General features: G+C 37.3%; 1 protein-coding gene across 1 annotated transcript in view; it reads left to right on the top strand.

Annotated features, from left to right (window-relative positions):
• The window catches only part of MEGF11 (multiple EGF like domains 11), a 4,956,374-nt gene that overhangs the window by 3,963,497 nt on the left and 977,161 nt on the right, over positions 1 to 15,716 (top strand). Inside the window, 1 exon segment of the mRNA XM_044077861.1 lies at positions 9,909 to 10,029. Within this exon segment, the coding sequence (XP_043933796.1) occupies positions 9,909 to 10,029 (121 nt within the window).

Below are 15,716 nucleotides of genomic sequence, written 5' to 3'. Positions count from 1 at the left end.
TTGAGGAGCAGTTTTTGTGAGCATTGGCTTAATTTTTTATTAAAAGGCAAATATTGGAGTCTTTCTGGCCTTTTTTGTGTGGTGTTCATCAAGTTGGACTGTATTGGTGGTTTATACACTACAAAGATAGTTCTTAAGACATCTAGATACAAACAGGTAATTTGTTCTGTATTAAAAAGCTAATGCAGGTATTTCTTCTCTGGTGACATTATACGTGATTTTAAGTTTCAAGTATAAAACATTTAGTATGCAAACAGTTCATATGCAATATATTTGACGAGCAGGCATGAGATATGATGTATAAGACATGGGTTAGGAGGGTTAAAGTGCAGATACAGTAAAGATGTTAGGAATAGATAAAACTGAGGTAAGGAGTGCAAAACAATAGTCATAGTTAATAGTTAAAGCTAGAAGGTGAAGAGATGCATTGTTATAACAGATGAGTCAAGGATAGCTGGGGTAAGAAACTAGGGGTACATATTCATACAGAATCTGATTATAAGATAGTAGTGGAAAGCATTTTAAGGAGATGGATAAAGTAGTTTTAACAAAGTAAGTTTATTAATGTCTTCCTACTGAAAATTGTGAGCGGTCTTACATCAGCAGAATGACTTAGAAGTTGAAATCTTGAGGAAAATGAAACAGAAACTGATCAGAAAAATTAAAAATACCCCCCCCCCCAACCTGGCTAATAATCCCCTGGACTCCAAAGTCACCAACATGTTTTACAAAAATGACTAAATAAATAAATAAATAAAACTTGTGAAGGCAGTTTATTTCAGAAAGTAATCACAAACAATTCTGGTAACTATGAAAAAAAATATTCTCTAAGCACTTGCACTTTTAAACCAATGGGCAGGTTAGCACAACCACACTCATACAGAGATTTTTACTAATCATTTCCAGGAATCCATAGGCCTTCACCTTCCGTGCACTGAAGGTTTCAGCTCTTCACATGTTCTCATTGTATAATGAACGCACCTCTTCACTCAGCACACTTTCTTAAAGTTTACAAAGATAGCAGCAGTGAGTTTAACTTTATATCATTAATGTTTTTCTGGATAACATTTGTCAGGTAGAGAAGAGTAGCACAAGCAAGGGGCTTGACTCTAAAGCCACACTTTGTTATTACTGCCTACAAAGTCCTTCAGGAATACCTTTATATGGCAGGGCTGGTACTCATGTTTTGTTTTTGTCTGTTTGTTTGTTTGTTTTTCTGTTGTTCATAAGTGAATATGAAACTTATACCACTTCATCAGTAACACTCATCTCTCAGTGGGTGTTTGTAGAGCACTGACTTGTGGAAATCAATGGGTATCATGACTTTACCAGGACATGGCTGCAACTCTTACCTAGGTATAGACCCTTCCTACTCCCATCACTATCATTAAAGGCATCTTTGTAATAACTTTAACATACAGAGTCTGTCTTGTGCTGTCTTCTACTACACCATCCCCAACATGTACATTACTTAAGGAACTACCTATGCAGGACATATACAATTCCTGTGTCCAGTGGTTCTCAGACAATGTAACCACCAAACTGGTCAGACTATGTACAGCATGCAGACTGTCCTCCTAAAATTCTCCTGGTGATCAGTGTATCCCAAGGATTAGTCCTTCTTACCTTCCCTGTACAGTTTCCTTTAAAGTCCCCACTGCAGACCTTTGCAACCTAACAACGTATTTAATATGGTGCTTAGGATCAGTCCTTTGTCCCCTATTTATACAACTTTCTTTAACTTCCTCACTGTGGACCTTTACAACCTGTCTACCTTTCTTTACATGGACAGAGTTGCTTTTGCAGCTATGATAAAACTAAGTATACGGTTGCTCTTAGTCCAGCCACAGTTAAATTCAAAAAGAAAAGAATGGCTATACAAAAAGCAGCTATAGACAAACTAGAGGCAACCAAAAGCATTTTATTCTGAACAACAGAAAAACTTAGAAGCACACCTGCAGCCTACTATGTTCACAGTAAAAAGAATTACCCCAAAATAGAAACTTTTTGAGACATCAGATAGATAGTCTTTAGGCTTACTGTCAGTTGCTTGATACAAAGTAGCTCATATCACAGTTGCTTGATGCTTAAGTGTTGTCGCTCACTCAATACAACACCAGTTTGTTTTTCGCCTATAGTTTATTGTTTTTAACTTTTTTCAGCTCACAACTTCTTAGATTATGAGGACACTGTCTGTAATTCTTCTAAGCACTAACATGAGCAGCCAACCACTGGTGGACTTTCTTTCCGATTCAGATACAGGAGCACTGGAGGGACTCTACATGGCTGGTAGAATCAAAGCAGTGAGCCATCTCCTTGGCCATGCTACATGCTAATAAGGCATTCTGGGGGAGCAGCCTATGTTAATTAGCTGTGAGCTCTTCCCCAGAAATGCCTCTGGGAAGGGACTTTTTCAGTTAAGTAATTATCTGAATCATTCAGCTGTGTAACTTAGCTTAGAAAATTTGTTGTGGCTCCCCATTACATCCAGTGGGAAAGACCACATTGCATTTTCACAGGAGCAGTGGAATTGCAGTGATGGAGGATGGGAGTGTGCGTGCACACGCACCGCGTGCGCGCGCATGTGTGTGTGTGTGTGTGTGTGTGTGTGTGTGTGTGTGTGTGTCTGTGTGTGTGCATGCATGGCAGTATGTGTCTGCATCTCCAAGGGGTGTGACAGATCTTGGATGACTATGTGTATGTGTGTTTGTCTGTCTGAATGGTTAGTCACAGAATAGGGGTTAGTTAACAGATCACAAGTGTAGGCTTGTGTGTGTGTGTGTGTGTGTGTGTGTGTGTGTGTGTGTGTGTGTGTGTGTGTGTGTGTGTGTGTGGGGGTAAATAAATGGGTGAGCATGTCCACGAGTGCATTCGATTGAGGGTGTGTGTGTGTGTGTGTGTGTATGTGTGTGTGTGTGTGTGTGTGTGTGTGTGTGTGTGTGTGTGTGTGTGTGTGTGTGTGTGTGTGTGTGTCTGTGATGTTGACTGTCTGTGTGCCTCTGTGTGCTTGGGGGAATGCCTTTAAGTATCTGGGGGAGTACCTGAGGGAGGTTCCTGTGCCAACACTGCCTGTGGTAAGTACCACTGACAAATGCTCTTTAACATTGGAAGTACTTAAAAGCAATTCAGGACATGCAAATTAGCTGATAATGAGGTTGCCTCATTGCAGCTTAACATGTCCTTGAATTGTAGTTCCTGTGATCATGTAAACTGCAATTTAGGGCCACTGAAGTTTACATCAGGGCAAGGATGTTTTCTGAATCCCAGCCAGTTTTGTTCTTTGTCTCTTAGTGACTGCATTTTCTTCAGGGTACATCCACTTTTGTGTGATATTTATTTTATTTTATTTTGTTTCTCTTTTCAGTTCCCCTGCTATTCTACAACAGCTGAACCTGTCTGCCAACTCCACACGGGAGGATTTCCCATCTCTACAGTGAAAACTCTGGCGGCGGATAGTCCCAACTTCATGAAAAGTTCATTTTGTATGTGCATTTCCCTTTTTTTAACCTATTGTGTTGAAATGATCTGGTGGCCTAGTTACAGCTGTTGCACATCACAACAGTTCCCGCCCCCTTTTTTACTAATAGTAAATTCTTGATTCTCCTGTACCCGTGTGCCACCAATACTTTTTCATCAAATAGGTTTGTGCTATAGCCCTCATGGATGTTACCTGGTAGACTGCCACTCTCTTTACCCTTGCTACCCTAACTTGGCCCATTTCAGTGCTCTAGCAACACATCATGTTGCATTCCAACCCTACGGACTTTGTAATACCAAAGGCCATTTCCTCTCTGTGAATACAGTATTGTCAGCACATAACTCACTTACCTGATTGTTGTGGCAAAAAGAAAATGTCTGAATTGACTATCTGCCACTGAAATTGTCTAAGTGATATTTTCTGCTGATTTCACTGTTTATTGCCATCTCTTGTATCCACTGATTCCCGCCGGTGAAGCCCCGCTCCATTCATCCTCACTCCACTCAGGCTCACTCCACTTCCCTACTCTGCCTCCAATTCCCACCCCCACTACCTATACATTTATCTATCCCTAACTTCTCCCACACCAACAACCTACCCAATAACCCATCACCCCTCCTACTCCTCCCATTTTCAACCTAAAACCCATACTATGTCTCAAACTAAAACATACTTCCTCAGCCTGTCATTACTCACTACACTCCTTTGCACCATCACCTATCTTACATATCTCCCTACACCCTCCCCTACTCTATCTTTACATTATACATCAAATTTCCAACACACTATGCAACCCTACTTATCCTCTATAACCCATGAGCACTACTCTTCTAACACAATCCTCATCTTTAAATATAGTGTGCTATCCAACCTACCTTGTCCCCCCCCCCTCCCTTCACACCCTATCAGACATTCTCTACATCAACACCCAAACTCTCTTTCCATATTAGACTATATTAAACACATACTGTACAGAATCTCCCTCTCTATCTCCAGTGACATCCACCCCAACCTGGCCCCACCAACATCCCATCTAATTCCTGTCCCAACACATCACATCCCCCCACCCCTAAGGCCATTTGCTTCACAACAATTAATGCCCAGAGACTTAGAAATAAAATTCCTAACTTCCATGCCTGGTTATCCCATAACCAGCCCAACAGAGACCTGGCTTAAACTAGACATAAAAGACAATGAAATTCTTCCACCAGGTTACCAAATGCTACGCTCTGATAGACCTAGCAAAAAAGGTGGTGGCGTAGCTATACTCTACTCCTCCTTCTATAGAATTACTCGTTACACCAATCTCATTCCTAAATTTGCCAATTCTGAATTATCTATAGCCCTCCTAAAAATTAACAAACATAAATCCATATGCATAGCTGCCATCTACATCCCCCAGGCAACAGCATCCCAATACCTGAAGATATACTCTCCTGGTTTTCCTCTAACATTAAGAAGGAAACATTTATACTAGGTGATCTAACTGGGCCACTATTAACTCTGAATCCCCTTCTCTAAACTTCAACCTCTTTAACTACACCCAGTTAATAAATTCTCCTACCAGGACAAATAAAGATGGAGCCTCTGGCTCCATCATTAACTGGATCTTAGTATCTCATCCCAACCTAATCTCAAATACTGGAACCCTTCCTGACACTTTTAGTGACCACCTGCCCACATTTGCAGACCGGCACTCCTCTCCTCTTCAAAAATAACATCACTACATACAAACTCAATACCTCTCTAAATTTAACCCACAAATATTTTAAGACTGCCTAAAACTAACAGATTGTTCACCCCTAAAAACGTTGCCACTTGATAACACCATTGATTATTTTAATGAAACCTTTCTGAACCTAATTAATAGCCTCACTCCCCTCAGGACTAAAAGAGTCAAAGCTTCATTCTCTCCTTGGATGTCAAAGAAACAAAACAAACCATGCACCTAAGAGATAAAAGGTGGAAACGATACCAAAAAAATAAACTACCTAATGTCCTAACAGAAGTTACACAACTCCGCAACACTGTAAAAAAACTGATAACTACAGATTGTAAAACATACTACACCAAGCTTCAATCTGAACACACATCCAACCCTAGAAAATTTTGGAGTTTTATCTCCTTTCTCCTTCATCCTGGAAATAAGGACAACCCATGGCCAAACCCAAACTATACTGATCAAGAAACAGTCCCTCTATTTAACACCTTCTTCGTAGAATCTATAGCTACACTTACTGCCAGCTTCTTCCACTATTCTCCACCTTCTCCCCCTCCACTTCTCCCTCCAACCCTACTGCTCATACCCCTCTCTTCAACCTCTCTCCTGTTTCAACAAACACAATAAAAAAACTCCTCCTTCAACTAAAACCATGTTCCTCCACCCCAGATAACTTACCCGCATCCTTGCTCAAACCTGCTTTCAGCATTCCACTACATAAAGGAGGTAAAAACACTGGCACTTCTAATTTTTGGCCTATAGCCATTCTTTTTCCACTCTCAAAAATCCTGGAGAAATGTATTCAATCTCAAATTATGTCATATCTAACTCATAATAACCTCCTAACCCCTACACAGCACAGATTCTGTCTCAGCCATAGTACTGTCACTGCCCTCCTCTCCTTCCTAGACTCCATCAACCATGTACATAACTCCAGCAAGATCATATTTACCCTGTTCCTAGACCTATCCAAAGAATTTGATACTGTTTTCCACCCTATACTCATGTCTCAGCTCTCGTCTCTCAATCTCTCCCCTTCCACCATAGCCTGGTTCACGTTACCTCTCTGAAAGACAACAAGCTGTTAAATCAAAACACTCAACCTCTTTTACACAGCCCTACCAGTGTACCCCAGGGATCTGTCCTCACCCCCTTACTTTTTAACATTTTCATTAATAACTTTCTCCAGTCTATCTCTGCTACCACTTTAATCCAGTATGGTGACGATTCAACAATCATTTGTTCTAATCCAATATGCTGACGATTCAACAATCATTTGTTCAGCAGACACCCCCTCTAACCTTTTCCAGAAAATTCAGTTAGCTTTCTCCAGTACTGAAACATGGATGCACAGGTCCTAGCCTTAAATGCAATCAAAACAAAATTAATGATCTTCTGTCCATCTAAAAATACCATTATCGACAAACACTCCTTCAAAATAACAAGTCAGAATAACATCCCCATAGAAATTGTGCCGCATACTAAACTGCTGGGTGTCATAATTGGTGAAAATCTAAAATTTGATACCCATATCCAAACTAACATCAAAAAAAAAAACACCAAAAACTAGGTTTCCTATACAGGCACAATTGCTACCTTACCCCCTCCACCAGATGAACCCTAGCCTCCTCTTACCTTCCCCCTCTCTTATGTATGGTGCTCCCCTGTTCACTAATCTTCGGCTTAGCTTACAGATCAAACTGGACACCTGCTACAATAAAATCTGCAAATTTGCCACTAATTCTAGAAACTCATCCCATCACTGTCTCTCACTCCACTCTCTGCAATCGCTTGAACTTCCTAACTACCTCAGCTTCCTCAAACTTACCATTGCCCATAAGCTCATATTCAAACCATCTAGTTGTCCCTCTCTCTCTCTCCACCTCCTTAACCCCCTATATTCCCAGCCACTCACTTAGATCAGAAAACCAAAATCTTCTAAAATTCTACAGACCTCTACAACCCCCAGGTCACCTGCTACTATCCTGCTCCTTAGCTAAACTTTGGAACTCACTTCCATCCTCCCTTCAAAATACTCAAAGCCACTCCAATTTCAAATCACTCCTCCACTCTACCTATTCTTGAAGTGGGAATGCTGTTGTTCCTCTCCTACATAACTCCCTCAAACACCTTCATCTAACCTTTTAACTTTTTACTACAGTGTTCACCTATTCCTGCATCTATTCTATTTTCACTCCCTTTCACTCTGTAACTCCTCTTTGAACTTACTCCAAGCTCCATTAATAATCAACCCTTTTTTCCTTCTTTATTTAAATTCTAATTCTATAAAAGATTCTAATGGCTCTACTACTGTAAGATTTCTTTGTAAATAATTTTATATTGTGTATATAGGTTCATAGGTTCATATGTGTTTACTAGACTAATGACCACAAGGGCCTTTTTAAGCCTAGCCATGCATCCCAAATCTCTGATGAGTTCTGATACCCTTGATAAGTGTAAGAATGGACCTGGGAGATGAACCATTTACAGGTTACCTGTTTGCATCAGAGGCATAGGTGCCAAACCAGGGATACATTTCCAGTTTCCCATCCAATTGTCCAAGTTACACTTGAATTGGATTAGGGAGGAACTCTGCTTCACATGGATGGGGAGCATGTTCCATAGGCTTGGTAGTCTCTGGGATGCATACCTATCTCTCCAGCAGGTCTTATTTATGTCACAGGCAAGGTTTAAGTCTTTACAATGGGTAATTCTGGTACTGTTTGTTTTATGAATATGCCCCCTTAAAAGCCTGTAGGAGTCAGAATACAGGGACAGGGCCTTGAGGCAGTCTACGCTACATTCTACTTTGTAAAAATTTCCAAGACTGTATAATTTATATTTTTTCTTCTTTTTACAAATTGATTTTATATTGTCTGTATGATACCAATGATTTCATTGTTCTGTAAAACTGTCAATGTCTGTGGAGCTTTTCTCCTAAGGCCTTCACTGAAAATGGGCGCTACTAGGCCCAGTGGACTACCCTGGTCATCAGACTGAAAATAAATATAAATAATTTATGCATGTATTTGATGTTAGTCAGTTAATAGTTAACAGGGATAGTACACTGATTCAAGTGGACTTTTTTCAAGTTCTGCCTCTGAGTAGAAAATGTGAACCAAGAAACTGTTAGATTAAACAGCAATAAATGAAATTAAAAACAATTATGCAGCATTTGAAGGTACAGTTACATGAAAGGTATATATACTGTTTGGCAGAGCAGAAGATTAAGGCTCTGAACTATTAATGAGCTGCTCTCTGTAACCAAAGGGTGCAGGGTTTGATTCCTTCTACTTCAGGTTGCTTACTGTGTGACTCTGAGCAAGTCATTTAACCAGCAATGCCCCTGGTCTCCTCCTGAAATAGGAAGCATGTGTTTAGTGTGCTTACCAATTTAACAAATGCAGAAAATAAAAAAAATAAATAAATAAAATAAAATAAAGATGTTAATGATGCTGTAGATAACATATATGTCATTGTTTGTAATTGCAATACATACAATAACAAAATGGGGGGATGAGGGGTAAGAATGGAGTAACCTAAAGCTGAGAGAAGTATAATAGCTAATAGAAGAGAAGGGCTGAAAAGAGTGGTCAGAAAAAAATACTGAGACACCTGTTACATGCTCCTTTAGGAATATTAAACAAAGTGGTTATATGGGCTTATTATGTGGGTTAGTGTAGGTTGATTTGTCTATTCAAAAAGCATCTGCATTGTGTGCCTTTAAATAGGTAGATTTTTTCCTTTCTGTTCTGAATTTTGGGTAGGATAGAATGGATTGTATGTTGTTGTGTCTTTTGGCTTTTCCCGGTTAGGGGTCGCCACAGCGGAACTCCGGTCTGCTAATGATTGGCAGTGGATTTTTATGTGCCGAGTTGCCAGCCCTGACACACAACCTTCAACGAAGGTACTCCCATTCATGCATGTCTCCACACAGAAGACGCTCTAGCTGAGAATCGAACAGGACAACGTCTTACTGTGAGGTGACAATGCTACCGCAGCATCCCCACCGTAGTGGAAAAGATTCACAGATTTTAGGAACATATATAGAGACAGAGTGGTCAATGGATCACAGCTTAATTTGGGGGCTTTACAGTTTAGGTGCAGAAGGTGGAAAGGAGAGGTTGTAAGGTGTGGTTCTGTCTGGTAGTTTACCAGAGAAGAAAGCACATGAGTGTAAATTGATTAGCTAGCACACAATAGATAGAGACATTTTGCTTTTTGATAGGAAGGAACAGTAATATTCCCTGTGAGAGGTGCAAGGGTAGATGAAGTTGCAGTGCTTCAGAAGAAACAAAAGTGCTAAATAAAGTGAAATAGATTTTATTTCTGTATTTCACAATAATGTTTGTCAGGACGTTTTTTATGCATTATAAAATTATCTCAAAGTATAGATTTAACCAGATGTGATTCTTCACCAAAGCAAATGTAGCAAACAGAAGGTATTGGCTGTATAATTCACATCGTACTTGATATTAGAAATAATGTGCCCCTCTGTAACGGCCATAAAAGTGTACTCAACAAGCTACAAATGCATACCAGTATTATTATTCAGCAGTTAAACAGTAAATATTTAAAATTAGTGTCATTTCTATAGAATCATTTGGGTTGTGTCTGAAAATGGTTAATCTTGCATCAAAATTCCTACCAAACTTACAAAGGAACAAATATACAAGTTAAAATGTTTAACTCTTGATTTTTTTTAAACAGGGGGATGATTGTTCTATACCATGTCCATCTAACAGATATGGATCCAACTGTTCTGGAGAATGTAGCTGTAAGAATGATGGAGCATGTTCCCCAATAAATGGTTCCTGCATTTGCAAAGAAGGTAAGGATTTCAATTGTTATGTAAAACTGCAAAATCTCTATAATTTATTGTTTCTCAAAAAGTATATTAAGTGCAAAGGAGTACTGTGGAATAGTGAAAATGCTAACACGTTGGTGCACTGTTGTATTTCACCATGCACTATACAGCAATTAGAAAGAAGTTCAGGAATGTCTTTCTGCTTTGAAAGAACTTGACATTTAATCAACATTTGCTTTTCACATGGGTGCAAGGTATAAAGTCTTAATTTACTAAGATGAAAATTGAGATGAAGTAAATTTAGTGACTCGCAGAATTTCATTACTAAGATGAAGAATAGTTTGCAACTTAAGAGATTACCTGACAAGGGCAGATTTTAAGAAAATCAGATTAAACTTTATAAATTATGTGGCTATATGCAACTTAACTTAAATTGCAACTATACAGTTAAAACAGTTAACTGTGAAAATAGAAACATGAATGATAAAATGTGAGTCAACTAATATGGTGAAAATGGTAAAGTGTTGCATTCTGACAGTAATGAAGACAAAGGCAGCCATGAGGCAAGCAGGGAATTGTTGAAATTCAGTCCTTGTCTACTAGTCTGAGTAACTGCATGAGAGAATTCACTTCATGTGTTTCATCAGTTTTGCAGAGACTTTGGTATAAAGAATAATTTTTCAAATGAATAAAATGAAAGAAAAGTATGTTCAAATGAATGTACATGTTGTTGAGCAGACCTATAATATGAGTTGTTTGTTGGCATTGTTGACACAGTGAAGCCTGAAAACATATCAGTAATAGTGAAACAAGAAAACAAGTTAATAATTCCTGAAGAAGTATTAAAAATTAATAAACAACATACTGAATTCAAATTAACCACTGGTACTGAGTGTAATATCATATCTGAAAACAGTTTTGAATCATTGAGCCTAAAAGGCATAGAAAAAACTGTGTTTAGTACTAATCATTTGATTAATGATTTTAGGTAGAATATAGGCTATTTATCACTGAGTAAAGTCAGAAAGAATGCTACAATGTCTGTCTAATCATTACAAACACATATCTTCCCATTGTAGTGGAGATCTCTATAATGATTAAAGAATATGACATCCTGCTTTATATTGCAACATTGATTGTAATATTCTTTGTTTTAATCACCAACCGTAACTTTTTTACGAAATACAGAGCTTACTAGTTTCATCATCTGCAATTTTTTTATCTTAAAATAAACTGGGATTGTATTCTGCTAATCTTTTGTTATTATGTTATAGCTACATTTTCAGATAGAGCTATAATACACTTTTGCTATGCATTAACAATGTTTTTGTTGTTTTTCTGCACGGTGAGCAGATAATGATGAAAATTCCTTGTGTTCATATAGTTTTCTTAGAATACGATACTCTGCAGATGCAATAAATATGACTTGAGTATGACATAGTAGATGAGGAATGTCTGGCATTAGCAGATTATTCATATTTCTGTACCACACTGGAATACAGCCATCACTTATTCCATTTGGAAAAACTGTTGTAGACTAAATCTGAAACCTAAAAACAGAAAAGCAATCTCAAGAGTCATCATAGCTAACACCATGGTTTTGAAATAAGTTTTCTGTGAGCCACCTGATCAGTTTATTTTGCCTTATTTGGTTATATATGTTATAAATGATTGTTAAGACTTTTGTATCTTTAATGGTATATGAGTCATGGCTTAAAATGGAACAGCAGCAAGAATAAAGAGAAAAAGTAGTTTTTAATTTGTCGTAACCATGCATGACATATGATTTAACTTTTTGTAGCTAAATACAGGTTAATGGAAAAATTACTTCTTTATTGTACCTTCAAATATGAATCAGAGTGCTTTTAAAGTAACTGATTACAAGTAATGAAATGATTTGTAGGCCTTCAGTACTTTTTTATGATTTTTTTGTCCCCTTTGGACAAAATTACCATCTGCAGAGATCAGTGTCTCTCTTTTTCCACCATTCGCATAAGTGTCCAGATTGCCCCCTAGACTGAGGCCACCAACCTGTCCAGATATAGCAGAGCATTTATACCATCTTTGGGAGGGAGGTAGAAAAGATCATCGTGTCTCAACCAGTGTTCTCAGCTCCTGCCTGCAGAGAGTTTTTGCATGCCCTAAACTTACTGAAGGACAGGGGGATGTAGTGTGATCATGAGTGCATCTACCCATAGTACATTACCTTTCTGTCTCTCCTCTGTGTATGTACATATGCACATGCACTGTGAGGTACTGATATTGCTCTCTCAAGCCTCCAGTAGAGAGCAGCAGTGTGCTGCAAAAACCCATTACCTTCCCATGAGATCGGTAACCTGGCCATCAGTAACTCAGGTCTACTGTCCAGACAGTCCTCCAGCTTCACAGGAAATGCATTGAGCTGGTGCTTGCCATTTGTTATTTTTTTATTGAGTTGTTAATAAAGAATTATATGTTATACCTCCTTCATAGTATCTGGTGCTTTTTTCTCTTATGGTCACTAGTCAAGCCCAATTCACCAACATCACAGATAAGCACCCTGTTACTGCATCAACATGGTTGTATGAGGAAGCCCTGGTCAGCACTAGAACTACTGTTATTTATTAAAGTACTTGCACCAATTTGATAGTGTGATTATCTCTTCCTCTTTATGTTATTGTAGAAGTAGCCACAGAGTAGCTTGAGGGTCTTAACTGTTCTACTGCCGTGCAAGGCAGTACAACATCTGTTAACTTATTATGTCAGTGGAATGACATTGTCAGAGATTCAGAACATAATTGTTGTTTTTTCTTCCTATTACTTTGCTTTGAAGAAGCTGTATTCTGATGCTCATAGTCTGTGAAGCACTTGAGTTTACTAACATTGTATCAGGCACTGGCAAAGTAACAGTTTGTATTCATTAGACTTAGTGCCAAATGCAATGCGACAAATAAGTCAAATCTTAAGTTATTTTATTTGTTTCAGGTCATTCTGAATTATAACTAATCTTAAAAGCTTTATTAGTAATGCAGCTATCTCATTTTTGCATATACAATAAGACAAATACTAGTAAATTGTTTAAGAATAGCACTAAGCAGAGAAGGAATTTGTGGCATAATAGTCATTAGTCAAAAATCTTGGTTAGCTGAAAAAGTAGTACTTAGCAGTCAATAAGTATTGAAGAGTATTATTAACCCAAGGACTGAATTATGTAAGAAATATTCAGCTACTGCTACTTTCTGTCTTGTATGACTAAATTTGTAAAGTAAAATTTAATTACACAAACATTTTGTAGGTTTGCAATAAAGAAACATTGATTTAGTGTCAATTAAAATACATTTCGGAATATCACCATTTATAAACTTACAGAAAAATGTTTAATAACAGTAAACTACAGTTAAAACATATTGCTCATGCTGTTAAATTGAGCGTACTAGAATAGTTGTTCTGAACATTTAGTATTTGCAGATTTGATGTAGACAAAAGAAAATAATTTGTCATCCTTTGAGAGAGAGAACACAAGCATATACAAGAACTATATTTGTGCTAGACCAGAATGATTTGTATAAATTAAAAATGAATATATACCGTTTCTTGCTATATACTGATGTAGGCTGCTCTACTGCTCAACAAAAGCAAATTGAATGAGATTTTAAACTTCAGCTCCATGATCATTGTTTTGTTTAGGACAGACATTAGTGCCAGTGTTGTTTTTAAGTGTGTGACAGCAATGATTCCTTTCTTTAGTGACTTCTGTTCCATCTTTGTGCTTGTGTGACCACGGACTTGGTGGTATATAGAAGTTCAGGGGATGTTGTGACTTGCTACCCCCACAAAAAATACTTAACTTATAAAATTTTCACCTGTTTGATTTCCCAAGTAGTTGTTTTTATTGAGTTGCAGCATGATGAGTCATTGAAATAACACTGTGGGAAGATGCATTTTGTGACTCCCAGTTTCAGTGGAGTTACTCAGGGACCCTAGAAGACACAAACAATTGTGTTTCTTCAAGTACCAAATGAAAAAGGAAAATGAACATATCCAGTGATGTGAAAATGTTACGTAAACATCATTCTCGACACGTAATCTTGTAATTAGCATTACCTACAGTAATTACATTGGGTCATGGATAAGTACGAGATTATCAGGGTCTTAGCTTTTATAAGCTTAGCTGACAATCAGAGATCAGAATCAAACTGTGTACCTTATATATATATATATATATATATATATATATATATATATATATATGGCAAAGACCTTAACCGTTATGCCAGTCCTTTCTACTTCCTTGGGTAGTATGACAAATTCATGCCAACAGTATGTGTGAATATTGTTGTATGCATATTATAAGAATATTAGAAGACCATCGTGTTGCTGTTTTTTTTTTCAGTGATCCAATAATGCAGTAATAGACATGGTAATACATTGTTTCCAATTAGAAATCCCTTTGACCTTATGATATAACTTACTATAATGACATTACAAAACATGAATCGGGTAGAACATTGTCACTCATACTGGAAATTGCAATGCCTCTCAACTGTCCAGTGTTTTACATAATGTCCAGATTTTTGAGCATATCTTTGATCTATTCCTCATAAAAATTTTGGTTTTCTTAGAAATAAATGGGGATTGAAAAATCATTAAATAATGACATACATTTGAATTTCAGACTTCATATTCTTCAAAGAATCTGTGCCAATGAAAACCCTGTTACTCTAGCAACTTTCTAAATTTATAATAGCAATATTTAAAATATGTCCCTGATTTTGGGCCCTTGTCCCCATTATTTATGGCTTTCTCTATAATTCTCATTCTTAGACATCGACAGGTAATACCAAATAAAGAGGATTATTATTTTTTACTTACAAAATGTGTAACATTATTTTGTTTCATTGCTTACCTTAATAAGATCTTGCTTGTTTGATTGGCAAAATAGGTAGAATAGCAACCAAATTCAACTTTACTTCAGTCTTACTTAAAGTGACAGCTGTTATCTATGCATAAAAAAATGAAACAGGTAACATTAGTAAATTGTTTTCACACATACTTTCTTGAAGTTGAATGCTTCAGATTATATAACAGTAGCTTTCCAAACAGAATATTAATGGCATGATATGGCCAGCAGTATACATACAATGGCATTGATGTAATACATTTGTTTGTGTAGGTCTTATCCATAATAAGCAATTTGAATATGTTTGTTAAACCAGGCATTAGTAACAATAGTTAGTTAATAATATGGGAAATACTATATACTATTGCCATTTGTTCTGAAGCATAATTCAAGACACACACACACACACACACACACACACACACACACACACACACACACACACACACACATACACAGACACACACAGACACACACACACACACACACACACACACACACACACACACACTCGCACACATTTATGGAATGAATACAACTACAGCCAAAATGAAACATATTGAAGAAGGGCAATTGAACTTCAAACTTACCAGGCTGCAAGAATACCAAATGCAAACCTATTAAAATGCATTATTATACAATCAAAGTAGCCAATAAATGGAATATCATGTCAAGTTTAGTCAGTCATAGTACATCATTAAGAACTACACCCTTCAAGAAATCAAAAGTACTGTAAGCATCTCAATTAAGTAATATATTCCACACATATATTACTCTATATTTTCATGTATAACATACTTTATTTTTTTAGAAAGTAAAAAGCATACCAGTT

This window comes from Protopterus annectens, chromosome 7.part0 (genome assembly GCF_019279795.1).
Source record: "Protopterus annectens isolate FY-2018-M chromosome 7.part0, PAN1.0, whole genome shotgun sequence".
NCBI lineage: Eukaryota > Metazoa > Chordata > Ceratodontiformes > Protopteridae > Protopterus > Protopterus annectens.
The sequence above is the reverse complement of the archived record's forward strand: the minus strand, read 5'-3'. Positions and strand labels throughout refer to the sequence as shown.